This window comes from Aquarana catesbeiana, linkage group LG05 (genome assembly GCF_042186555.1).
Source record: "Aquarana catesbeiana isolate 2022-GZ linkage group LG05, ASM4218655v1, whole genome shotgun sequence".
Taxonomy (NCBI): Eukaryota; Metazoa; Chordata; class Amphibia; order Anura; family Ranidae; genus Aquarana; species Aquarana catesbeiana.
Window position 1 is genome coordinate 173,344,238 of NC_133328.1, and position 26,202 is coordinate 173,370,439.

At 40.9% G+C, this 26,202-nt stretch overlaps 1 protein-coding gene across 3 annotated transcripts in view; it reads right to left on the reverse strand.

The window, feature by feature from the left end:
* Nucleotides 1-357: 357 nt before the first annotated feature.
* The window catches only part of TOPBP1 (DNA topoisomerase II binding protein 1), a 95,321-nt gene continuing 69,476 nt past the window's right edge, over nucleotides 358-26,202 (reverse strand). For all 3 annotated transcript variants that reach the window (XM_073630353.1, XM_073630351.1, XM_073630352.1), the window contains 9 exons: nucleotides 19,243-19,423; nucleotides 16,408-16,634; nucleotides 16,164-16,324; nucleotides 12,113-12,218; nucleotides 11,750-11,913; nucleotides 8,061-8,201; nucleotides 5,766-5,855; nucleotides 2,010-2,171; nucleotides 358-1,927 (listed from right to left, as the gene is read on the reverse strand). In XM_073630353.1, the coding sequence (XP_073486454.1) occupies nucleotides 1,799-1,927; nucleotides 2,010-2,171; nucleotides 5,766-5,855; nucleotides 8,061-8,201; nucleotides 11,750-11,913; nucleotides 12,113-12,218; nucleotides 16,164-16,324; nucleotides 16,408-16,634; nucleotides 19,243-19,423 (1,361 nt within the window). In that variant the 3' untranslated portion in view covers nucleotides 358-1,798. The remainder of the gene's footprint in view (nucleotides 1,928-2,009; nucleotides 2,172-5,765; nucleotides 5,856-8,060; nucleotides 8,202-11,749; nucleotides 11,914-12,112; nucleotides 12,219-16,163; nucleotides 16,325-16,407; nucleotides 16,635-19,242; nucleotides 19,424-26,202) is intronic.

The window sequence follows — 26,202 nt, forward strand, 5'->3', positions numbered from 1 at the left end:
TTTGGTTATAGCGCCGCACAACCGCGCAATTGTCAGTTAAAGGGAGGCAGTGCCGTATCGCAAAAAAATGGCCTGGTCATTAAGGGGGTAAAATCTTATGGGGCTGAAGTGGTTAATACAGGAAGATACAGCAATGACAAAGTTCACAGCAACAGGATTACTGCACAGATCTGAAGAAAATACACAAAACATATTAAAACCCAATTATACACATGCCTTTTGTATTTAGATAATATTTGCACATCTTGGACTTCAGCTTATAGAATAGGATAGGTGACAAATAGACTTTTTTTTTTTTGAAGTGCGAAATTTCACACACCAAGATCTGCTGAATACACTCAATAAAACATTAAAATGTACGTTTGTTAAGTAACTTTTTTTTATTATTTCATTTACACTAACATTACAATCAAGAGGTAGTATTTTATAAACATGCACACAGAATGAATGGAAAATACCAGCCTTGTAAAAATATTTTAAAAAAAGGGAAATTTATGTACAGAATACTGCAAGTGTTCTACATGCAGTAGGATCAAAGTAGTAGCACAATTTCATCTGAAAAGCCTCCAGAAAGATCTGGGGAAAAAGGCAGGTCAAACATAACAAATGTCTGTGATGCGACTATTACAAATGCTATAAAAACAAAAAATATTTAATTGTGGAAAGTACATAAAAGTTCTTCTGTATATTTATTTTCACAAAGTCTGCTTTCAACAGACAGACATTTATAAGTATATACAAACACAGACAGCCCATTTACCAACACAAAGCATGTTGTCTATTGAAAAATACTGAACGTGCTACACGCCCCTGAGATGTCATTAAGCAAGGAAACTCACTAAAAGACAGAACACAGTTTGAGTGCATTACAGTGACAATATTTTTGCCAACTCTTGCTAGGTCTTTATATTTAGATGTATCTACATTAAACAAAAGTTCGCCAACATTTTTTTTAGTGTTGGACAGAGTAGGAAATGGTTACTGCTTTTGTCAGGCTTTCAATATTGTCAAAGGGGAAACCCTCCCTAATAGAAACATGCTTATCTATGTGGTCACTGGGACAAAAAAAAGTGACTAGAAATACTTCAGGTACAGAGCAATAAAACCTCTTTTTCAGGAGTGGGAAAAGGTCTCTGCTACTTGTGTCCCTCACATCCTGTGTGACCACAGGTATGAGAAATCTTTCCAATAGGGACATAGAACATTTGTCACTTCTCTTTTTTTTTTTATTATTACTATCTTCACCTACTCCACCTCTTTTATTTTTTTAAGAGGCGAAGAGGGTGAAGATAGAACATTTGTCACTTTTTTTTTTTTTTAAACACTAGCACTTTAAAGTGCACCTGTGCCAAGACTAAGGTCATTAAAAGTATTGACATATTGTTAAAGTGGAACTATAGCTTTTATTAAATTGCAAACAGGAAGGTTTTTGCAGAAGACATAATATGCAATAAAGGGTTCTTACCTTCCTTTTGCAATTTTATCTTTTGTGTATAGTGAGCTGTGCAGTTCAGTGTACAATCCTAGCATCTACCAGAATGAACTCCTGAGGGAGTTACATCATCCTAGGCGAGCCACTTGATGGTGTGGAGTCCAGCAACAGCCAGGTAGAAATTTCATTTCTGCTGTTATTCACATTCAAGTATGATGTACTGAAAATGTAGCTACTACATGACACAGTATGTTTATAATTCATAAAATTATCAGATGGGCAAGTGGATTGCTATTTTATGCACATATTTACAGATATAAGACAACACACACAAATATAAATAAGGGAAATGTTAAAATATTCATCTTAATCCAGTCTGGACCGTTTTACATCAGTGGTATCACCAGAATTTTTCCTCTTTCGGGAATTCCCTGCCACCTGAAGGTAGGAGACGGCATCAGGAAGACAGTAGTTGCTGGCAGGAGGCGGTGGGTCCTGAGAAGAAAAATACTTTTATACTAGAAAATATTCTACAACCAAGGACCAAACTACAAATAACATTGCTAGTTGGACAAACCTTCATGAGGTAATCCGCAATGTATTCTGGTTTCAAACAGTTCACTCCTTGTGCTGCAGCCTCTGCTACACTAACTCTGGCGTCTTCGGGTTTCAGTTTACCAAAGTCTGCAAACAGATGTGTTGTCTCTTTGAACAGAGACGATGAGTGGCCAACGAACACCTATATGTACATATAGAATGGATAAAAATAAATAAAATAATAAAACTGCGTCTAACTTTTCATGGGAATTCAGAGAGATCCAATATATTAATCCTTATTTACCAAATGGAAACAAGAACACTGCGGTACACTTGCACTGCAGGATCACATGAGCAGGCAGATGTATGTGTTAATAGTGAATGGGATTCCCTTATCCTAGCTAGCAAACGGTATACTAACATTCTATGTGTAAAGCAATCCGGAACACTATTGACATCTGGAACATCCAAATTATTATTATTATTTTTTTTTTTTTTTAACAACGGTTCTAAATAAAATGCACCAAGGAATTAGTGCATAAACATTTAAACTGTAAAGAATTAAAAAAAAAAAAAGTGAATATTTCGCTGTTGGAGCAAGGCAAGGTATGTAAGGGTTTTCATCAATGGCATCTCTATTCCAAGCATTTGCATATGATTTTGTGGATGTGCGCTTCCCGTGGCCTTAACAGAGGTATATGCACACGGTGATACACCCAGCAGAGCATGCAGTCTGGCTTTAACTTTTAGTCTTTTATTTGACTTTTAGTCACTTGTCAAGATATCAGTACATACAATAACAGAACTACTGCCATAGCAACCCAAACGGCACTATGAGGCCCAGGGCACCAGGGGAGGTGGGGGTGGAAACAGATCCGGAGTAGGCCTTCCTCCCTGGCTATCCGTGTGTCTCTAGGACAAAGTTGCAGAGTGATCTCCTCCCAACATCTGCTAGAAAGTTTCAGCTCTAATGTAATTCCTCAGAGACAGCAGCCATGGGAGAGGACAATGCAGGAGGTACTGACTACTACTAACTTGCATGTTTGCAATAATTATGCTGGGGGTAGTGGTGGGCCTTGGGAGTCTGTGTGTACTAGTGCAAACATTGAATCTAGGGGGGTATAATTGTTAAAACTGCCACCAACGAAGCCTGGGGAAGGACAGAGGTAGGAGGGAAAGGGTGTTAAATTTACACAGTGCAATTAAAATTCTCCATTTCCCCAGCTTCATTGGTGACAGTGTAATTAAAATCCCCTCTACTGTTTATATATAAAGCTTTTTTGCCAGACTGACAATCTTGCTGCTAATAGAGAGGCAACGGCTTAGTGCTGTCAGTCTGCAACAAAAAGTGCTGTTACTGGCAAGATCTACAGGTAAAAAAAAACAAAAAAAAAAAAAAACACTGCAATAGATCACAAAAAATATCTGCTTAAGAAATCTGAAAAAATTAAATGATATGAGAATATAATAGTGTGCAAACCTGCCATCATCCTATTTAGTGTAAGAAAAAATTGTATGCAACAGAGTGCATATGGGGGACTCCCCTTTGGACTTTAAAGGCAGGGAAGAAAAAATAGCGAAGAAAGTATTTAGGGATAAAAGGCAAACATATGCCAACTTTATTGGTTTACAAAAATAAAAAGGCATTTAAAAGACAAAAAAATATATATGCAGTAAACAAGGTAAATATATTAACCCTTTCATGACTAAGCCTATTTTTGAAATTTGGTGTTTACAAGTTAAAATCCGTATTTTTTGCTAGAAAATGACTTAGAACCCCCAAACATTATATATATTTTTTTAGCAGAGAATCTAGAGAATAAAATGGCGATTATTGCAATATTTTTTATCACACGGTATTTGTGCAGCGGTGTTTTAAACGCAAATTTTTGGAAAAGTGACACTTTCGTGAATTTTAAAAAATCCAAACAGTAAAGTTACCCCAATTTTTTTGTATAATGTGAAAGATGATGTTACGCCGAGTAAATAGATACCAAACATGTCACCCTTTATAATTGCACGCACTCGTGGAATGTCGACGAACTACGGTACCTTTTGAATTTCCATAGGCGACGATTTAAAAAATGTTTACGGTTACCAGGTTTGAGCTACAGAGGAGGTCTAGGGCTAGAATTATTGCTCTCGCTCTGACGATCGCGGCGATACCTCACATGTGTGGTTTGAACACCGTTTACATATGCGGGCGCGACTTCCGTATGCGTTTTCTTCGCTGCGCGAGCTCGCGGGGACAGGGGCACTTTTAAAATTTTTTTTTTTTTTTTTTTTTATTTAATTTATTTATTTTTGTACTTTATAAATTGTGTTTAAAATTTTTTTTTTTTTTTTTTTTATTGCTGTCACAAGCAATGTAAACATCCCTTGTGACAGTAATATGTGGTGACAGGTACTCTTTATGGAGGGATGGGGGGTCTAAAAGACCCCCCATCCCTCCTTTACACTTCAAAGTATTCAGATCGCCGAAAACGGCGATTCTGAATACTGTGTACTTTTTTAAATTCGCCGCCATTGGCAGCCGAGACAACGGGAAGTGACGTCATGACGTCGCTTCCGCATTTACAAGAAGAAGGCTGGAACGAAGCCGCTCGCAGCTTCGTTCCAGCCCGCCCCCAGCCGCCGAAGGCAGCCGAACGGACACCGGGCCTCCCGATCGCACGGAAGGCCCGGTAACAGCGGCGGGAGGTCCCCTCCCGCTCCTCCGGTATAACAGCTTTTAGCCGCATCGGTTGTTATACTCGGGTAGCCGATCGCCCGCTGAAAACAACGGTACCGGGATGATGCCTGCAGCTGCGGGCATCATCCCGGTATAACCCCGGAAAGCCGAGTACGCATATGTGCGTTCGGTCGGCGGGAAGGGGTTAAAGATGAGTTGATAGAGGACATACAAAGCATAAATAAATACTGTCACCCAATGCCATCAAACCCAAAGGACCGACCCAATCCAGATGGGCGGAATGAGGGTAGGTGGCTAATATGTGTATCCCAACAAGTTTCGGAGAAGACCATAGTCGGACTTATATGTTCCTTCTTCAGGGGAGTTTTACACAGATGGGTAAAGATTTTTCTTGTCTCTAGAACATAAATATATAGATAAGTAATCAACGGTGACATAGCAAAAAAAGAGACCTCAAGGACTGGTCTGTTTATTGCCACGATATGAGGTAACTAAAGTTATAGTACTTACATAAGTACTTACAATAGTACTTGCTATGTCACAGTTGATTACTTATCTATATATTTATGTTCTAGAGACAAGAAAAATCCTTACCCATCTGTGTAAAACCCCCCTGAAGAAGGAACATATAAGTCCGACTACGGTCGTCTCCGAAACATGTTGGGATACACACATTAGCCACCTACCCTCATTCCGCCCATCTGGATTGGGTCGGTCCTTTGGATTTGATGGCATTGGGTGACAGTATTTATTTATGCTTTGTATGTCCTCTATCAACTCATCTTTAATATATTTACCTTGTTTACTGCATATATATTTTTTTTTTGTCTTTTAGATATCTTTTTATTTTTGTAAACCAATAAAGTTGGCATATGTTTGCCTTTTATCCCTAAGTACTTTCTTCACTATTTTTTCTTTCCTGCCTTTAGAGTCCAAAAGGGGCGTCCCCCATATGCACTCTGTTGCATACAATTTTTTCCTATGCTTAAGAAATCTGTATGAAGTAAGACACTATGCCAAAAAACACCAAAAAAAAAAAAATATGTTTGGGAGTTTACAAACATTTTAATGTAGACAAAATAAAACAAATACAGATTAACATACCTTGGCTCCCCCTGACTGGAGCAGACGTTTGAAGCCAGATTCTTTTGCTTGATCAACATTTAATATAACTTTCCATCCACTGAATGCTCCCTGTAAATGTACAGAGGTTAAAAATCCAGCCCAAGATTATGAGAAGGAAAAGCAGGCAGCAGTCACTGCCGCACTCAAAAAAAAACAAAAAAAAAAAAAACACTCCTAAGCACTAGATCTTAAATGGTATATTTTTAAGTGAACTGTATAATGGCATTTTTGGCTTACCTGTAAAAATCAATTTCTTGGAGTACATCATGGAACACAGTGCATCTTCTTCTTGATGCCCCCTACAAGTGACTGGACACTGGCAAAAAGGACAGGAAGTCCCCTCCTAGGCATAGTCCCTCACTTGTAGGAAGGGCTTCAGTTTTGTGGCAAGCCGTAAACCACAATACAGAGAGGTGGGATCTCTGTGTCCCATGATAAAATTTCAAGAAAAGGATTTCACGGGTAAGCAAAAAGTTCCATTTTCTTTTATAATACATCATAGGACACAGAGCATCTTCAAAAATGCTTCCAAATAGTCATGTCCCAAAAACTTGAATATGAGGGGAGGACAACACGGCAACAAGCCAACAGGCTCCATAAACCAAACCAGAAGATCCGAGAGGAATCTCCCACAGTAGCCAGCATCACACTGTGACCAAAGGTAGCGTCCTCAGTGCCTCCAACACTCACCTGGTAAAACTTTGTAAAAGCGTGAACGAAAGACTAGGTGTAGCTTTTCAAACTTGAACTACCGAAGCTTTATGACCAACAGCCCAGGAAGCACCCACACTCCTGTTAGAATGGGCCGTCACTGAAAAAGGTGAACCACCCCTTTAAAACCATAGGCTTGAGGAAAAAAAAGCTGACAAATCCAATGGGAAACAGAAGTTGCGTGACCTTTCTTTGGGTCCTTAGGAAGCTCAAAAGAAAGATTGCTGAATTGTGGTAGTCAACTTCAAGTAAATTCTGATAGCACAAAACACTATCAAGGATGTGGAAAGCCTAGTCCTCTGCCTTTTGGAGGCTTCGCACAAAAAAGGTAAGGCAATATTTTGGTTGAGATGAAAAGCCAAAAACCAACTTGGGCAAAACAAAAAAAAAAAAAAAGACTGAGGCCAAAGCACCAACTTGCCACAGTGGCACACCAAACACGCAACTTTCAACATCAAAAGTACCAAAAGAAGGTCTTGAATGGACTCAAATGAAGGTTTTTGTACAAAAGAATTGAGTTTACACTGGGGCAAGGGCTGTCTGACAGGGTGTCAAGCTTATTATTTCTCTGGTCAAAGGCATGCACCAAGGAATGAGAAGCAAGCAGTCACTGAAAAGAAACCAAAACTGAAATCTGCCCCTCGATTTTACTCAAGTGTATGAGCAGATCAACCACGGTTTGGAGAGATACAGCCCGCAATATTCTTGTGAGCATGAAAAATTCCTAGCCTCAAATCAGGCAATATAAGAGTGCCAGGATCTGTGTTAGATCTCCTCCAGTAGCCTTCTTGACTTTTAAAAAGGGACCCCCCCCCCCAAAAAAAATAAATAAAACTGAGGACCACGATGTTCCTGCCAACAGCAACCCACAGTTATTTGCTAGTGTCTTTCAGTGTTGGTTGTCTCCTCTCTACAATCAACTTTTTTTGCTGCGTTATGGTCATGGCAGCATCTTACACAGTGTTCTGATTGGTGCCACTTGGGGTGCAGATATATATATATATATATATATATATATATATATACATACACACACACACACACACACACACACACACACACACACAGGTACATCCCAGAGGTCAGAGGCGCAGATCAGGTCTGGAGGAGCATTGCAGTTCTTCTGAAAGGCGTTCCTGCATACCCACACTCCCCTGTGGTGGTACATCCAGGCTGTTCCTCAATGCACGGCAGACTCCACAGGTGAAGATTAGGCTCCTCCAGACACACTGATGGCTACAGCAGTAGCTGCCCCTGGTTTTGTTTACATTCATCTGTCAGCAGGGAAACCTGCTGACAGATAAAGGAGTCATCAGTTGTTAAGGACGCAGCAGCCCCGCTCCTTAACCGATATTTGCATTCTTTTGTTTACATTTCAATTGTCAGCAGGGGAATCCCACTGACAGCTGAAAGAACCAGTCAGAAGGCATAGTTTTTTAGTACTGGTGCATTTTCAGTACAGATACTTGAGTAAATGCTTTGTATTGGCACCGATATCGGTGCAACCCACAATATAAGGTTGGGACACAATGCTTGTTCCAGACTATGATGCAGCTCTCATACCTCCACAGTGTCCATCTCTTGTTTTTTCCTTTGTAGCTTCTTCCTCCATCGCATTGCTGACTCTGCCAGCAACCGCTGCTGGGGGGTGATGCTACTGATAGCATTCAGTATGGAGTTGCTTCCCCACTCATAATCATCCTCCTATGGGACAAATACATGTATCCATCATTAACAAAAAGGAAATATTTTCCGATACTACCCAGAGTCACGTTTTGTTTTATCTATCGTTTCTATGAAATAATGTTAAGCGATTTACCGCTGAGCTTTATGCCATTCAGTTTAACCATACATTTATCTTTCTAGGTCATGTATGGATGGTCATCCATTTTGTGGATTGTTAAGACAATGCTACATTGTGATACATGGTTATTCCTTAAAACGACCAATAAAAATAAATTATAAACAAAAAGGTTGCTTGGCAATGAAAAGTAATATTTCCAAATATGCCAAGTCACTTAACTACAGGACATACCTTTTCATTGCAATAACCAAAGCATTAAAAAATATTACTTAATATCAATTAGTTTACCTTTATTACAATTGTTGCTGTTTGTGGCTGACATTATATATATATATATATATATATATATATATATATATATATATATATATATATATATATATATATATATATATATATATACACACATACATACATACGTACACACACACACACACACTTGTGCTCATAAGTTTACATACCCTGGCAGAATTTATGATTTCTTGGCCATTCTTCAGAGAATATATATGATAGCACAAAAACTTTTTTCACTCATGGTTAGTGTTTGGCTAAAGCCATTTATTAGAAATCAACTGTTTACTCTTTAAATAATAATGGCAACAGAAACTACCCAAATGACCCTGATCAAAAGTTTAAATACCCCAGTTCCTAATACCGTGTATTGCCCCCTTTAACATCTTTAACATCAATGACAGCTTGAAGTCTTTTGTAGTATTTGTGGATGAGGCTCTTTATCTTCTCAGATGGTAAAGCTGCCCATTCCTCTTGGCAAAAAGCCTCCAGTTCCTGTAAATTCTTGGGCTGTCTTGCGTGAACCACACGTTTGAGATCTCCCCCGAGTGGCTCAATGATATAGAGATCAGGAGACAGATGGCCACTCCAGAAACTTCACTTTATTCTGCTGTAACCAATGACAGGTCGACTTGGCCTGTTTTGGATCATTGTCATGTTGGAATGTCCAAGTATTTCCCATGCGCAGCTTCCTGGCTGATGAATGCAAATGTTCCTCCAGTATTTTTTTTTATAACATACTGCATTCATCTTGCCATCAATTCTGACCAAATTTTCTGAGCCTTTGTAGCTCACACATCCCCAAAACATCAGCAATCCACTTCCATGTTGCACAGTAGGAATGGTGTACCTTGCATCATAGGCCTTGTTGACTCTCCAAATGTAGCGTTTATGGTTGTGGCCAAAAAGCTCAATTTTGGTCTCATCACTCCAAATGACTTTGTGCCAGAAGGTTTGAGGCTTGTCTCTGTGCTGTTTGGCGTATTGTAAGCGGGATTCTTTGTGGCATTTGCGTAGTAATGGCTTTCTTCTGGCGACTCGACCATGCAGGCCATCTTTCTTCAAGTGCCTCCTTATTGTGCATTTTGAAACAGCCACACCATGTTTTCAGAGAGTCCTGTATTTCACCTGAAGTTATTTGTGGATTTTTCTTTGCATCCAAAACAATTTTCCTGGCAGTTGTGGCTCAAATTTTAGTTGGTCTACCTGACCGTGGTTTGGTTTCAACAGAACCTCTCATTTTGCACTTCTTGATTAGAGTTTGAACACTGCTGATTGGCATTCTCAATTCCTTGGATATCTTTTTATATCCCTTTCCTGTTTTATACAGTTCAAATACCTTTTCCCGCAGATCCTTTGACAATACTTTTGCTTTCCCCATGACTCACAATCCAGAAACATCAATGCAGCACTGGATAAAAGATGCAAAGGTCAATTGACCTTTTATACACACACACACACACAAACACACACACACACACTAATTAAAACCCAAACAGATCACAGGTGAGGATGGTTACCTTTAATGGCCATTCAAACCCCTTTGTGTCATCTTGTGTGCATGTTATCAGGCCAAAATCACCAGGGTATGTAAACTTTTGATCAGGGTGATTTGGGTAGTTTCTGTTGCGATTAGGATTTAAAATGAGTAAAGACAGATGATTTATAATACATGGCTTCAGCCAAACACTAACCATGAGTGAAAGAAAAGTTTTTGTGTTATTCATATTCTCTGAAAAATGGCCAAGAAATCAAATTCTGCCAGGGTATGTAAACTAGACGCTGCCAAGCGCGACAGCCAGCCATCACACTGGATGGAAACATTGATCGTTTTTATTGGATTGAAATGCGCTTTTTTCTGTGTCGTTTGTGAGTATTCTGGTCTTTCCTGTATTCTTAATAAATGTACTTGTCAGCAATACTACGCAATTAAGTTTTTTTTTATACCTACATACATGATGTCCTGATGTGATGAGAGTCTGTCTAAGGAGGATCCTACTGGTGTTCATGCAAACCATCTCCCATGTGTATGGTGAAATCTAAGTGGAGGATTTTCAAGCATGTTTGACTGCTTTTGATTAAGTAGTTCACTCATTAGGGTAAGAGTCAGTGTGAACCTTTCCTTCTTGGTGACGGATTCTTCCCAATACTTTCCTTTGTGTGGACCTACACCTATTAGCCTGTTTTTATTGAGATGTCATATTTCCTCAAACATTGGGACTTTTTATTAATTCTTAGCGCTACACTTTGCGATTTAAGAAATATAGAATGTTCCTATCTTCCTGGTTGAGCTGACAACAAAGGAATTCTAAACAACATTCTGACAACAATGAATTCTAAAATCCTAAGTATGCGTATAAGCCTTGCATACTAAATGAGTAATGGAATATAAAAAAGGAACACAGACCCCTTCTTATCTCTGTAAAAGGAGATATCTGCTTATAAGATATCTGGCAAAAACAACATGTAATGGTTTGCACTTATTGATCAGATATAATAAAACCCCTTTCAATTACATGTTGAGCAGATCAAAAGGGGCAAATAAAAAGTTAGGGTTTGCTTATACCCCAACAGAGACCATGTTGTCAATTCAGGGCAAAGTCCACTCTTGACCAGTAATAATCCTATTCATAGTGCTCCCCCGCCATGCCTTCTTCTGTTGCAGCAGCTGCAAAATACCTGGTGCTTCCAAGTTATAGGGAGGCATTTGACCTCCCATTATCCAATAATAAACGTGAACACATCAAAATCGCTCCCTAAGGCTGGGTTCACACAAATGCAAATTGGATGTGGATTTACCCCACATCCAATTCACATGAAATGCGAGTGTGACAGGCTCTCAATGAAGCCACTTCAGACATGTCCGAGGAGCCGGCCGTGGTCTGGATTGAAAACAAACACGCACCGGACCCCAGGCATGAACCTGTGGCCACACATATGTGAACCCGGCCTGAAAGCTCTCACCCCTAGTATTTTGCTGCAGCTGCAATGGAAGCAGAGGTGGGGGAAGAACTATGAAGATGAATATAACTGGTCAGGGGAATGGTTGGGCTTTAAAGTGAACCGGTTATCCTGGTGATGGAGTTTAACTCAACATTATGATGCAAGAAAAAGTTTAGACTCCTCCAGCTGTGAAAGCGTTAAAAGACAGACGAACCTGAATGAAGCGTTTTGCAGCTCGGCAGGCTTCCAAATAAGACCTATGAAGCACCCATTTTCCAGCAGCCATTGAAGCAAGATATTTCTCATTGCGGAGGGGATGGCCAACAATTATGTGAGTGCAGCTTGGATCAAAGCACTGCTTATCTATTACTATTCCACCTGAAAACAGAGAATGACATGAGTTAAATTAAAAAAAAAAAAAAAAAAAAAAAAAAAAAAAAGAAAAGTTAAGCCATAACAGGCTATGTGTATGCTTGTTAGTGAAGTTAGGAAAGTGAAGTTAGGAAAGACGAGAAGAATAAAAAAAAAAAAAAAAGAGAGAAGAAGGATTATTGAAATACTGAAGCAGACAGTTTACCTAGCTCCTCAATGAGCTGAGAGTAGTCAATTCTTTCCTGAGGATTTAAGGAAGAAAGCTGGAATCTCCTTTTCTTTTTATCCTCTTCCACCTCTGGCTTCTCACACTGTAAATAAAATTACACCAGTCACTAATTGTGCTCTAGCCTAACAAAACCCAACCTGCATGCACTTGAGACATAAAAGTTGACTACAGAAATCAGAGGCCAGTTAGATGTGCCATCATGATACCACTACCGCATAATTTCGCTTTGCAAGTATTTTTTAAACATGTATGCTATGATTGCCCCAGCAACACCGCTACATTAACCAAGAAAGAAGTGAAAAATGGAGTCCTACATGTGGGTCATTGGCTTACTTAGATAGAAACAGTAGCAATCTGATAACTATAGCCAACAAAGTGATTGCCATTTTCCTTAAAGTGGAACTTTAGGCCAAAAATAAGGGCAAATAGGCAGAAATTTTAATACAGGAGAGACATGCTTTGTCTCTTCTACATTAAAGTTACTTACCTGCCTGTCCACCCCTGTAAAGTGAGCTGTGCGCACACGCACAGCTCACTGTACAAATTCGGCAATGCAGAATCTGACTGAACAACTGAGCATGCGTGGGAGCGATGTCACCCCCACCCTGCCAATGAAAGCCAACCGCCCGCAGATGGGCAGGAAGCTCTGGGATACTGCATTGCTGGAACAGAGGGGAGTATAGTTCCACTTTAAGTTTTATCAGGCAGGTCATCCAGGTCGACATGAGGGTTATCAATTGATCTGGCATGATCTGGAGAGGACTATATAGGGATAAAACTAATTATTACTGTTTGAAGACAAAGTAAACCAAGAAAAGCTTATTAAAGCGCATCTGTCTTTGGGCCCGTTCATTCATGTACAGTCACTGCCATTTTTCTGTACCTGATCTTTACCAGCCACCATAAGGATATAGAAAACAAATGTTTCCTATGTTCCCTGTTCACAGCACATCGGTGTGATGTACGGTGCAGAAAAGTGCAAATATGCTGCATTTCTCCAGAGCATTGGATGGCATTACTGGTCACCGCACACATTTGTACACTCCCAAAGTTTAAAAAAAAAAAAAACCCACATTGTACCCTCACCACCACCACTATATAACATAATATAATACAATTTATATATCATCTATTAGTTATTTATTGGTTTAACTTTCTCTTAGGTGCGTATTCAGCACTATATAATAAATAGTGGTTATATATATAAAAAATATATATGTATATAATGTTCACTATTTGTTATTGTGCAGTGGCCCCTTTTGATTCCACGTGCTACAATCTGTTATTTGATTTATGTATTGCATCGCTGGCGCAGCTGTTGTCTGCGGGGCTGACCCGTGATCTATGTTGTGCCGGCCGCGTCCCCTCCAGGGTCTGCCTCTAGCAACATGGCGCCGCGCTATCTCCTGCCGCTTACGTCATCGGTAAGCGGCAATAGACACAGAGTAAGTGACGCGCACCGCCCCTTCTTCCTGCCTGGAACGCAAACGCATTGGCGTGCGTTCCAGCACAGACTGAACATCCGGACAGGATCAGCGGGCCGTTCACATACACAGCGATTGGGTCGGACACTAAAGGTATAGTGTCCATCTATATACGCCAGCCTACTAACCATATGACTCCCCTCCCTGCCAATAGATGCACTTAGCCCGTGCCACTCTGCACCTTTCTGCGCCCAACCACTTTCTCTCTCTTATCCATCACTGTATATCATGCACACCCATGGCTAGCCCCCTGCTGAGTTTCAACTGTATTACACCACAGCAATGCTCATCATTTTGTACATTTTACACTCATTTCTACTAATGAACCAATTTATTCATCAATTTATTCATTAATCAACTAATCAATTATTGTTTATTCACTTGTACAAGTGAGGAGTGTAGGAGGGAGGACTTCCCAGAGGGGGGAGGAGCCCTATGTGCCCTCCCCTATCCATTGACTGTGCCTTTTTTGGCATTTACTATATATACAGGGCCCACTGAAGGAGGGTTCACTGCTGAGCTCTGATGAAGAAGGGACGAGCCCTTCGAAACGCGTTAGCGGGCAGTGCTATATGTTCCTCTAAAGACCTTTGGAAGGCTTCGCTCATCATTTTAACCACTTGCTGTTAGTTGATGCTCGAGGTTTACGGCACCTGATTTTACTACTGCTTGTGAGTAATTTCCTTTATTATTTTATTCAATAAATGTTTTACAAAAGATAATGCACATGGCTGGTGCGCCCTTCTCTCTTTTTATTTCTTTAGATGGGCAGGAAGCTCTGGGATACTGCATTGCTGGAACAGAGGGGAGTATAGTTCCACTTTAAGTTTTATCAGACAGGTCATCCAGGTCGACATGAGGGTTATCAATTGATCTGGCATGATCTGGAGAGGACTATATAGGGATAAAACTAATTATTACTGTTTGAAGACAAAGTAAACCAAGAATAGCTTATTAAAAGCGCATCTGTCTTTGGGCCCGTTCATTCATGTACAGTCACTGCCATTTTTCTGTACCTGATCTTTACCAGCCACCATAAGGATATAGAAAACAAATGTTTCCTATGTTCCCTGTTCACAGCACATCGGTGTGATGTACGGTGCAGAAAAGTGCAAATATGCTGCATTTCTCCAGAGCATTGGATGGCATTACTGGTCACCGCACACATTTGTACACTCCCAAAGCTTAAAAAAAAAAAAAAAACCCACATTGTACCCTCACCACCCTGCTGAACAGACACCAGCCCACATGCTAAAACTTAATGTAGATGTGGTCTTCATTAGTCTGCAATACTTCCCTCTGCTCCAATGCCCCACAAGGACACTTGATTACGCCAGAATATTTCCCCTTCTTCCAGGTGATGGTCTTCATTTTATTTGATTGGCTGGCGTGGGATTATGCAACTTCTGTGCACACAGGCACCTCACCAGGAACGTAAACTCCGCTGCACATGTGCAGCTCAATATACATTTAAAGAAGTCTGCAAGTAGACAGGTACATTTATTTTACTGCAGAAAAGACAAGGCATGTCTCTTCTGCAATAAGGAGCATGTCTGTTCACAATTTGTTAATTTAAAGTTCAGTTCCACTTTAAGAAAGGTGAATTTCTAGTGTGGTACATCTAGTTTTAGTACTTGACCAGGCTGTCTGTGAGATCACTAGATTCAGCACTGTGGTTTCATCTGTCGTTGGGGCACCAGAACACAATTATTCTCATGTATAGGAATGCTAAGTCTTCTGATCCAGACTCTAAAGTGGAACTTCACCCTCCCAATCAACAGTGATGGTTTTTAATCCTCATGCTGCTAGCAGTAATAATATATATATATATATATATATATATATATATATATATATACCTATCTTTTTTTTTTTTTTTTTTACATTTCTTCAGTGGTTCCTTGCCTAGGCAAATCAAATTATGTCATACATCCCAGGAGTCTTCAGAAGGGTTAACTGGGTTACTTTTAAAGTAACCCAGGAGTCTTTGGGAGGGAAGGGGAGGAGGAGGGGTTTTCTCAGCCGAGCGCACTCTCCTGCATGCCGAAATAAGAGCAGATGGATTCCAGGAAGTAAAATGTTACATGAATCATTTGCCCTTACTCAGGATGGCCATGGTCAGAAATGCTAGGGGGTTGGTTTTCATATCGATTTCTCAACAAAATAAAGCATGGAGATATGGACGGATGGGGTAGTTTGCTTTAAATAATAAAAAATTTATAAAACAATGTTTTTGGTTTGTGCTGCTCAGATGCACTGAAGATCCACTCTAAATACATAAGGAATCCGGGGGGAGCATGTGCTATACTGGAACATGTTACATGCTAAGCACAAATATAACATAACAAAAGGTGAACCTATCCTAAAACTTTATAACCATGTGATCTCATGTTCTACATTAATGCCTGGCATGCAAAGTTCTGTTTTTTTAACAACTGTGTCAAAATGTACAATTTGAATGAAAATGGTGACTTAAATTCTTACAGAATTAGATAAATTATTCAAACATTTCAAAGCAGTTGGCACAATAAATGAAACAGTACCATTTCTTTGGGTTGAGGAGCTACAGGAGGATTGGCAAGTGGGAATGCAACGCTTGGAGCCTGTGGGGTGGGGATCAGGGGGTCCTCCTTAACTGGAGATTGGAGGTCCAGTCCTTTTTTTGAGGTGTCTTTGGCTGAAGTATGCTCTAGCTCACATGCCTCTGAAATTTAAAGTAGAAATTAAAAAAGTGACACCAGTGATCATGATACAAAATCTGCTATACTAGGTGCTAACTGCCCTTACCCATTTCAGCTATCTCTGTATCTGTTAAAGATTCTTTGAAATGAGATGGGTCAGTAACCTGACCTTTCTGAGGCAGCAAAGGTTCTGTGCACTGGGAGGGACTGTTAGGCCACTGTAAGTTGCTGGCCAGCTTGGCCCTCTCTTCCCTTGCAGTTGGGTCATCCCAAATAATTTGCTCATTTTGTGATGGTTCTGTATTCAAATCCGTTAAGGTCTGTCGAGAATTTCTAAAAGAGAAGCAGCACATTAGCGTAAGGCAGCTGCAATCAGATTTAGGATGTGTTTGCAGTAGGTGTGGATATTCTTTATGGTAACAGCAGATACAATGCACACTGAACATTAAAAGTGGTTCTAAAGAGGTTGAAGGTTTTTACCGAACGAATACTCTCCAAAAAAAAAAAAAAAAACACATACACAAAACACACACGTGTGCAGCTCCCCAACTCCCCCGAGCTGTGATCTGTCTATGGACACACAGAGCCGGCTCAGGAGCAAGTCCACATGAGTTCCCCCTTATAGCAAGCAACTTGCTATCATGGGCGCCCGGAGGAGGCAAGGAGCCAGGAGTGCCAGCGGGGGGGGGGGGGGGAATTTGGATAAGGGCTTCTCTGTGCAAAACCATTTTACAGAGCAGGTAAGTAGAACATGTTTGTTATATAAAAAAGAAAAATTAAGGGTTTACAAATTTATTTTTTTTTAACCACTTCAGTCCCGGAAGGATTTACCCCCTTAATGACCAGGCCATTTTTTGCGATACGGTACTTTAACCGACAATTAGGCAGATATGCAACGATGTACCCAAATAAAATTGATGTCCTTTTTCTCTCCACATATGGAGCTTTCTTTTGGTGGTATTTGATCACCTCTGCCATTTTTATTTTTTGTGCTATAAACAAAAAATGCGACAATTTTGAAAAAAAAAAAAAAAAAAGTTTATTACTTTTTGCTATAATACATATCTAATAACAACAAAAAAAAAAATGTAAAAAAAAAACGAATTCTCATGCTTAGGCACATAGGTATTCTACATATTTTTGGTAAAAAAATCCCAATAAGTGTATACTAATTGGCTTGCGCAAAAGTTATAGCGTTTACAAAATAGGGGAAAGATTTAGGGACTTTATTTTTTTTTTACTAGTAATAGCGGGGGATCAGCGATTTTTAGCTAGACTGCGACATTGCGGCAGACAAATCTGCCCCCAAGTGACACTTTTGGTGACCAGTGACACCAATACAGTGATCAGTGCTATAAAAATGCACTGATCACTGTATAAATGGCACTGGCAGGGAAGGGGTTAACACTAGTGGTGATCAAAAGGATTAAGTGATCCCTAGGGAGGTGCTCTCTAACAGTCAGGGGGATGGACTGACTGGGAGTAGAGCGAGATCACTGTTCCTGATCACTAGGAACAGCTGATCGCTCTCTCCTCCCTTGTCAGAACGGGGCTCTGCCTTGTTTATTCGGCCACCGGGCACATGCATCAGCTCCTGCAGCGTGCACGCCCCCTGTATCTATTACAGGAAACAACATATAGGTATGTCATTTCGCGCAATAGAGCTGCCCTGCCTCAGTATATATGCGGTGGGTGGTCTTTAAGTGGTTAAATAAAAAAACTGTTACTTATCTGCTTTGTGCAATGGTTTTGCACAGAGCAGCCCGATCCCCATCTTCTCTGGTTTCCTGCTGGGGCTCCTCCCCTCTTCGAGTACCCCCCAGCAAGCCATTTGCAACAGGGGTACTTGTGCGGGCTTGATCCTGAGCTACACGTACGTCTTGACACATAGTGTGGCTCAGTACTGCCCCCTCAGATCTGGATTTGATTAACAGTAGCAGGAGCCAATAGCTGATGCTGCTCACACAGAATCCAGTGACAAGGGAGAGAGAGCAGCGCCACTGCGCTACTGCACAGCTGCGGGGAAAGTTGCACCTGAAAAGTTTTTTTTACCTTAAAAAAAAGGGGAAGTATAGCCAAAGCTTTTTTGGCTGTGCTTCTATAAATCACAGGAGTGCAGTTCATTCTGCACTCCTGTGATTCGTTTTCAACCGACAGCGGCTGATGCACTCTGTCAGCTAGCGTCATAGAGCCGGTCCAGGCTTTGACAAGATCCTGACCATATGGTAGAGATCCACCCAGGTGCCTGGACCGGCAGCTGGCTCAGCCTCTCATTCCTGCCCCCTCCACAGCACAGTGCTCCAGGGATCACTGGAGGGGCAGAGCAGAGAGCCGGTAAATGACAGTCACTGGCTCTCTGCAGGCCAAGAGTGATCAGCAGTTTGATCGCTCAGTTCTCGGTCTTAGAGCCAGCTGAGGATAGATGCAGCATCAGACCAAGGCAGCATCCACCTAGGCAAGTATATATATTTTTTACTTAAACCCATGCTTCTCTTAATGCAGAGAATGCATTAGGGTAAAAAAAAAAAAAAAAAAAAAACCCTTTAACCTTTAGAACCACTTTTTTTTTTTTACCTCCTCCCAAGACTCATCCTGCAGAGATTGTATATCTGCCTGCCAAAGAGTTTTATCCATATGGGATGTAGAGGGAAATAAGAAAGAAAATCACTTTCGCACGATCTTTTTCAATCAGTGCATTTTACCATTTCGAGGGCTGAAGTAAAACATCCTGGAGTTTAGAACCACTTTACCTTAAAATTATGTATTCATACAAGTTTTAAAATACAACTAAACATACTGGGGTAAACTGAACCTGCAATTAACACATCTCTAATTACACTTATGACAAATACCACAAAAATGCAGTGCGTATGATCCTAAGGATAACAATAAGTATTGTAATAAATACTATATGGTATTACTGGCTTATATAAATAAATACCTTCGTGCTTCCAATATTCTGCTCCTGCTAATACGTGTTGTCGGAGTACAGGGGGATGTATCAAACCCTGCTCTACTTAATGCCGATCTCTGCCCTTGAGCTTTCACCATAGATGTTGCAGACATCAGCTCTTGCAGCTGTCGCTGGAAATTTTCCCTCATCTCCAATGTCTGTGTGAGAACTTATCAGCAAGAGAAAGTGAAAAATGTAATTAGGATTGCCTAAATAAAATTGAATACAAGATAAAAATAAAGCCTAAAATGAAGCCTAAAGTGGAACTTCAACCTGCCCATCCCCCATATCTATCAAATTTGGCCCAATACATTTTTTGAGGTGGGGAGCAGGTACCCACTCGGATTGCTTAGGCAATCAGAGCAGAAGTTCACCCCCCCTTTGAGTGCAGTCTTCTGGGACACACCACAGGACTATGGGACCATTCACAAAGTGCAGCGCAGTTCGCGCATGCACAGTGATAAGCCAGCTGAGAAGCTGAAAGGAGTCACAGACGGCTTACCTTAGTAAACATGCCGGTGCCGAGGACCCAAAGACAGGCAAAGAACCGGCCCGGGTGAGGACAGCACTGGATCCCTGGAGTGGTAGGTGTTTTATTAAAAGTCAGCAGCTGACTTTCAATGTTTTCTTCCTAGAGTAAAGATCTTCTTTAAAAAAGGTTTACAATTAGAGCTCCTAATACTATTTAAAAACAGGGTTATTAGTTACCTGTTAACGCTCTTTTCCAGGAATCTTCCAGAACGGCTTACAGAGAGGCTCCTCCAACCTAGCACAGGACCCACATGATCCACATTATAAAAGACCACCCATAGGCCATGGCCCCTCAGTATTAAATAACCAAAGGTACAGATAAAATAATAAACACTTCCATTGGTGCAACCAATTAGCTTCACATTATTTCTACGAAAAACAGGGGGGACTGACACCGCCCTGGAAGATTCCTGGAAAAGAGCGTTAACAGGTAATAACCCTGTTTTTTTTTTCCCTAGTAATCTTTCAGGACAGCTTACAGAGAGGACAAAACAGAACTGCCTGATCAGGGTGTGACAACAGCTTTAAGCACCTTCCTCCTGACAGCCCGTTTCTGGTTAGAGAACAGGCCCGGTTGGGAATGTTTCACTAAGGTTTGGCAGCTGGATCCATTACCTGTTTAGCAGATCTGGGAAGGAGAAGCGCTAACCATTTTAGTCCAAGAAGTGGCCCCTGCTTTGTCGCAATGAGCTTTGATGTTTTCTAGAGGAAACAGCGATGGTGTCTGGCAAGCTTCTATCATTGCATAATTCAATTAACTTGTGATAATATTTTGATGCCTTCTTGCCTTTATATGGGCCCCAGGACAGAAGAAACAAACTAGATCTGCAATCTTTATATCTCACCCTGCATAATCGTCAGTCAAGAGGTATCAATTGACATCTAGATAATAGGCCCTTGTATTTATCCAGCGAGATTTCTGCCACAATGCTATACATACCCAAAATGCATATTGTCCATACCTATGCCCATCACATGAAAGGGCTGTCTGCATCTGCAGCAAAAATGGCCCGCTATATCACCGGTCATACCAGATTATGCTACCGTATAAATTCTAAACCCTAGGAAAGATTATAGTGACCATACCACTCCAAATAAATAGCTCAGTGTTGCAATCGATATAGCTTTACATATTCAACTACAATGTTAAGACCTTCCAGGAGGAAGAATTCCAAAAAAATATGTAACCTATAAAAAATAAAAGTACCTTGTAGAGTACACAAGGCTAGTATTGAGGTATATTCATACCACAAGAAAACTTACAGAACCTTCTGCCACAAGGACCAACTCCCAAAAAATACTTATGTAATAAAAAAAAACAAAAACACATATATAAATGTAATACTTTGTGGAATTTCTATGTCCGTATAGCCTGAGAGATTGCATAAAAGATACCCAGATAAGGTCTCAGCAACCAGAGATTTTCTCTCTAATCCATTTACATACCTGCTGTCTAAGAACATTAATGCATTAAGACAACCTATTGCTGATTGCACAATACAATGTAAAGGTCAGGTAAAAGCCTCCCAATTCATACAGCCACATACACAAAAGAGAGCTAAACTTCAAGCAGGTCATTTGAACCATTAAGCTCCATTCCCACTAGTGTGACTTGCCATGCGACCCTGGAAACAAAGTCACATGAGAAGTCACAGCCCATAGATTAGAATAGCACCCGTTCCAATCTATGCGACTTAAAGTTTCAGCAACCTAGAAAAGGTCCCTGTACTACCCTGATGCAACCCCGATTCAGAGACTGACGTTGGATCAAAGCTGCACCCAAAGTCGCACTTCAAATCACGTGACCTTGGGAGTCACAACAGTGGAAACGTAGCCTCAGAGAGTCAACATATTAGATCGCACAGGAGGCATGAGCCACCATTGTACCAAAAGAATATGACCCACAAAAAAAACCCCAAAAAAACACATGCATAAACTCCAACGTTGTGTATTTAGATACATAGTTATAAACATACTTGGAGAAGTATGAGGACAGAGACAGAGCATTTATCCAATACCCAGCAATTCTTATGCAATTAATGTCAATGCCACAAAGCCAACAATTCATATAATCAAATGTCATAGATATAGCCTAGTCTCTGGCTACCAATCCATTATACATCCATATGGTGGAACCCAGAGAGCTCCGGGTGATAAAAGTCTGGGCACACAAACTGGAGTGCATAGCAAATAATGTTACCACATAATAGGTACAGCTTCAGCTCATAGACACAACCAAATATTCTATTTGGAACAGAAGCAAAAGTGAGTCACCTTAAACAATGTATATTAACAGTGATTACGGTACACTTAGCTTGCTTTATATAGCGTACACTAAGGTGGGAGACAGACAAAGCCTCCCAGCTCATAAGTCAAAATCTGGTGATAAATGAAAGCTTCTGACACCTTTGGATAAGCCAACACCTGCAGGTATTAACAAGCAATTATTAAACCCGGGTTTGTCCATGCAACCCTTGCATGGAGGTTACGCCCAGGAGCCTGTCAATTGAATGTTGCCTGATCCACATCTAATGTTTCCAGTTCAGCCTAGTAGTGGGTTATTGCCCAAATCCAGGTACAGAAAGTCCTGATTAAACCACGGCAGACCCCCACTGAAAACAAGGAGTGTAATTGATGGTAGACATGGAGTAAGCAGAGCCCAGGTGCCCTGCACATGCACAAGTGTGACCTAAGTGTAGGAAGGAGTTACCAGGTTGCAGCTTCTGTTTATCTCTGAGTTTGCCAGCACCAGCTCTGTGTGCAAGGGCCTCTGCCTCCAAATGACCACACTAATGGTGGACAGGAACACAAAGCACATTTACCGTGTGTTTATAGGAGGCATGGAAACACTCACAGCAACCAATACCCAAAGAGAGGACACCCTCCTAAAGAGGAACCACCTTGTGGCCATTTGCCAAAATTATAGCAGGTGTCATGGCGGAATGAGCGGTCTTTTATAATGTGGATCATGCGTTTCCTGTGTTAGGTGGGAGGAGCCTCTCTGTAAGCCATCCTGGAAGATGACTGGTGAAAAAAATAAAATAAAATGTACAGGCAAGTCAAAATTCCCATCTTGAAGTACAGTACAATACAGCACACAGGTCTTGTGTTTATAAACCATAGGTTTAATGCTGCTACCTTCAGGTGATTGAACACTGGCAAAAACCTTTGTTAAGGTAGCCCCTAGAGCTTACCCATATAACCCCATCCACTCCATGAGGCTCAATTTTTTTTTTTTACCAAGAAATAATACATTTCAAGATAAGGAATTTACAGGCGAGTCAAAATTCCTATTATCTTAATCATACAGTACAGGACTGGTATTCAGAGACCACAAGAAGTACCCAAGCAATAAAACTGAAGGGTGGAGAAAAACATAGAAAATCAAACTCGTCAACAAGAAAACACAGGGTTTAACCACTTCAGCCCCAGAAGAATTTGCTCCCTTCCTGACCAGGCCATTGCGATACGGCACTGCTTTAACTGACAATTGCGCGGCCATGCGATGCTGTAACCAAACAAAAATGATGTTATTTTTTTCCCCACAAATAGAACTTTCTTTTGGTGGTATTTGATCACCTCTGCGGTTTTTAATTTTTAAACAAAAAAAAAAAAGCCACACACAATATTTTGTACTTTTTGCTATAATAAATATCCCAAATTAAAAAAAAAAAAAAAAAACAAAAAAAAAAAAAAAAAAAAACACAAAAACAAATTTCTTCATCAGTTTAGGCCAATATGTATTCTTCTATTCTGATTGCTGTGTAAATGTCACTGGCAGGGAAGGGGTTAACAATAGGAGGGATCAAGGGGTTAAATGTATTCCCTCAGTGTGTGTTCTAACTGTAGGGGGATGGGACTGACTAGAGGAGGAGACATATCGTTGTTCCTAAATACTAGGAACACAAAATCTGTCTCTACTCCCTGGCTTTTAACCTCCCTGGCGGTATGATTATTTCGGATTTTAGGTGCTGAAAGCGGTACCATTATTTTGCATGGAAATTTGGCGTTTTATATTGTAGGTCTGTAAATCTTAACAATAACACACTTAAATCTGTCCAAACCAGAGTCTAGTAGATATCCCGGGTATGATAAAGTTTGAAACACAAAAACATAAATTATAATATAATAAATAAAAATAAATAATTAAAAAAAAAAAAAAAATAGTAATAAAATAAATTTCCCCACAATTCACTATCGCTCAATTCTGCAAGTGTTCTAATTTACTATCGCTGTTTTCTATCTGGTCTAAAGCCACTTTTGACATAAAGGGACACTTTTTGGTTGCTATGGACAATCTCCAGTTTCCAGGCAGAAAGAACAGTGTATATCATGTAAAATTGCATGCAGGGCATGGGACAAAGCACTGGGTACAAAAGGGATGTGAAATCATTTCATACAGTACTGTAATCTGTAAGATTACAGTACTGTATGTGTTATGCTTTTGACATTTTTTTGAATTTGCCGCCAGGCTCCGCCACCGTGCGTCGCGCTGCTCGCAGGGAACGGAGCCTGGCACGGAGAGGCTTCGGAGGAGGACGGAGCCCTCGGACACTGCGGGTGACATCGCAGGATCCCGGGGACAAGGTAAGTAACGCCGCCCCAGGATCCTGCAATGCGATCCCGAGTGTGGCTCGGGGTTACCGCTAATGGTACTGAATTTTAACCCCGAGCCACACTCGGGAAAACCGCCAGGGAGGTTAAGTGATGCGGCATGCGCCCCCTATACCCCTTAAAAGCGGCTGCCATACAGCTACGGCCATTCACGCAGGGGAGCCACATTGCCGCCGTTTGACGGTGGGCGGTCGGCAAGTGGTTAAGGAACCAAAACAAAATACTCAGATAACAGCTTAAAACTCCCTGTTGCCAAAGCTTGCATCAGCCGAGACCTGAACGTTCACTTGGTAGAACTTGGAAAATATGTGAACAGAGGACCAGGTAGTGGCCTTGAAAATCTGCGATACAGATGTTTGATGCTGTAAAGCCCAGGAGACACCAACAGCTCTGGTGGAGTTGATTTTGATGCCTTAAAAGCCAGTGACTGAGAAGTAAGATGGAACAGGGGATATCTTGAGCCTGCAAGTCTGGTCAGCTTGGAAGAGGTCAGGGCTCGTCCACCAAAAGTCTGAGTATGTCTGTGCAACATGTTCTTCTCAACCAATTTGGTTTGATGAGAATCACCGGCACCTGTTTCTCCTCCACCTTGCTTAGCAGTAAAGGAAGGAACTTCATTGAAGGGGAGGCATAAACCAGTGGGAACTAGGTCAAGGAGGCCAGAATGTCCTTATCTAGTGATTCCCACCTTTACACCCAGAGATCTTTTAAAATTTCTGTCAGAGACTACATGTACCCCAGGTCAAACCATTAATGGTTCAGTGAATTTGCCTGCCAATTGCCCACTCCAAGATCATGGATGGTCAAGAGTGCAGTTAGCGAGTGTATAAGACAAATTTTTTTTTAGGGCTGCTAGGCTTCTGGTGCCCCCTTGATGATTTACAAAGGCCACTGCTGTAGAATTGTCTGACTGTACTCTAACCTGGCAACCCTGTAGAAAGGAGGTTCGATATTGTACAGACAGTCTGACAACGCTCACTTCCAGAATGTTAATGACTAGTTTTCACACCTGTTGGGACTATGTCCCCTTAACAATCAGAGTTATAAACTTCACCAAAGACTGGAGGACTAGCATCTGTCATTTATACGTGTCAATACCTGTGAAAGAATGACTGACTTTCTCAGTTCCAAGGCAGGTTTAGAACAATTAGGAGATCCAAGGATTGGGTCTCCTCGTTTCACATCTTGAGGACATTGGATTAAAAGGGGTCTAGTTTGAAAAATTGGGCAAAAAAGGGAACTGCCTCAATAGGAGGCCACAATGTAATCTAGAACCCTCATGCAGAAGCAAATTGAGGGATGTTGTGGTGACCTAATGGTCTGAGAAATGAATCTTAGGGAGGCAATTTTCACCTGAGGGAGGCAGGTTTCGGTCTTGGGCTGTGTCCAAGATTAGATCAAAGTACTCAAAAAAAATGGTGTGAGGGCTGGAGTGCAGACTTTGGAAAGTTGATTATCCAGCCAAACTGAATGGTCCTTTGGAAACTCGCTGACAAGGTCTTGGCTGAGGTGTCCTTCAACAGGAGGTAATCTAATTAACATGAACGTCCTGGGTTTGTAGAAGTCAGAAGCAAGGTGAGCATTTTCTGGATACTCAGGATGCAGAAGAGAGCCCAAATGGTAGTACCACAAACTGCTGGTGTCCCACAGCAAAAACGCAGGAAGCGTTGCTGCTATGGGAACATGAGACTACGGCATCTTGTATGTCTACTGATACAAAAAAAATTGACTTGTATAAGGGAAGCAATGACAGACCTTGTAGATTCCATTTTGGAACAAGAAAATTTTGAGTCCAGTATTGGC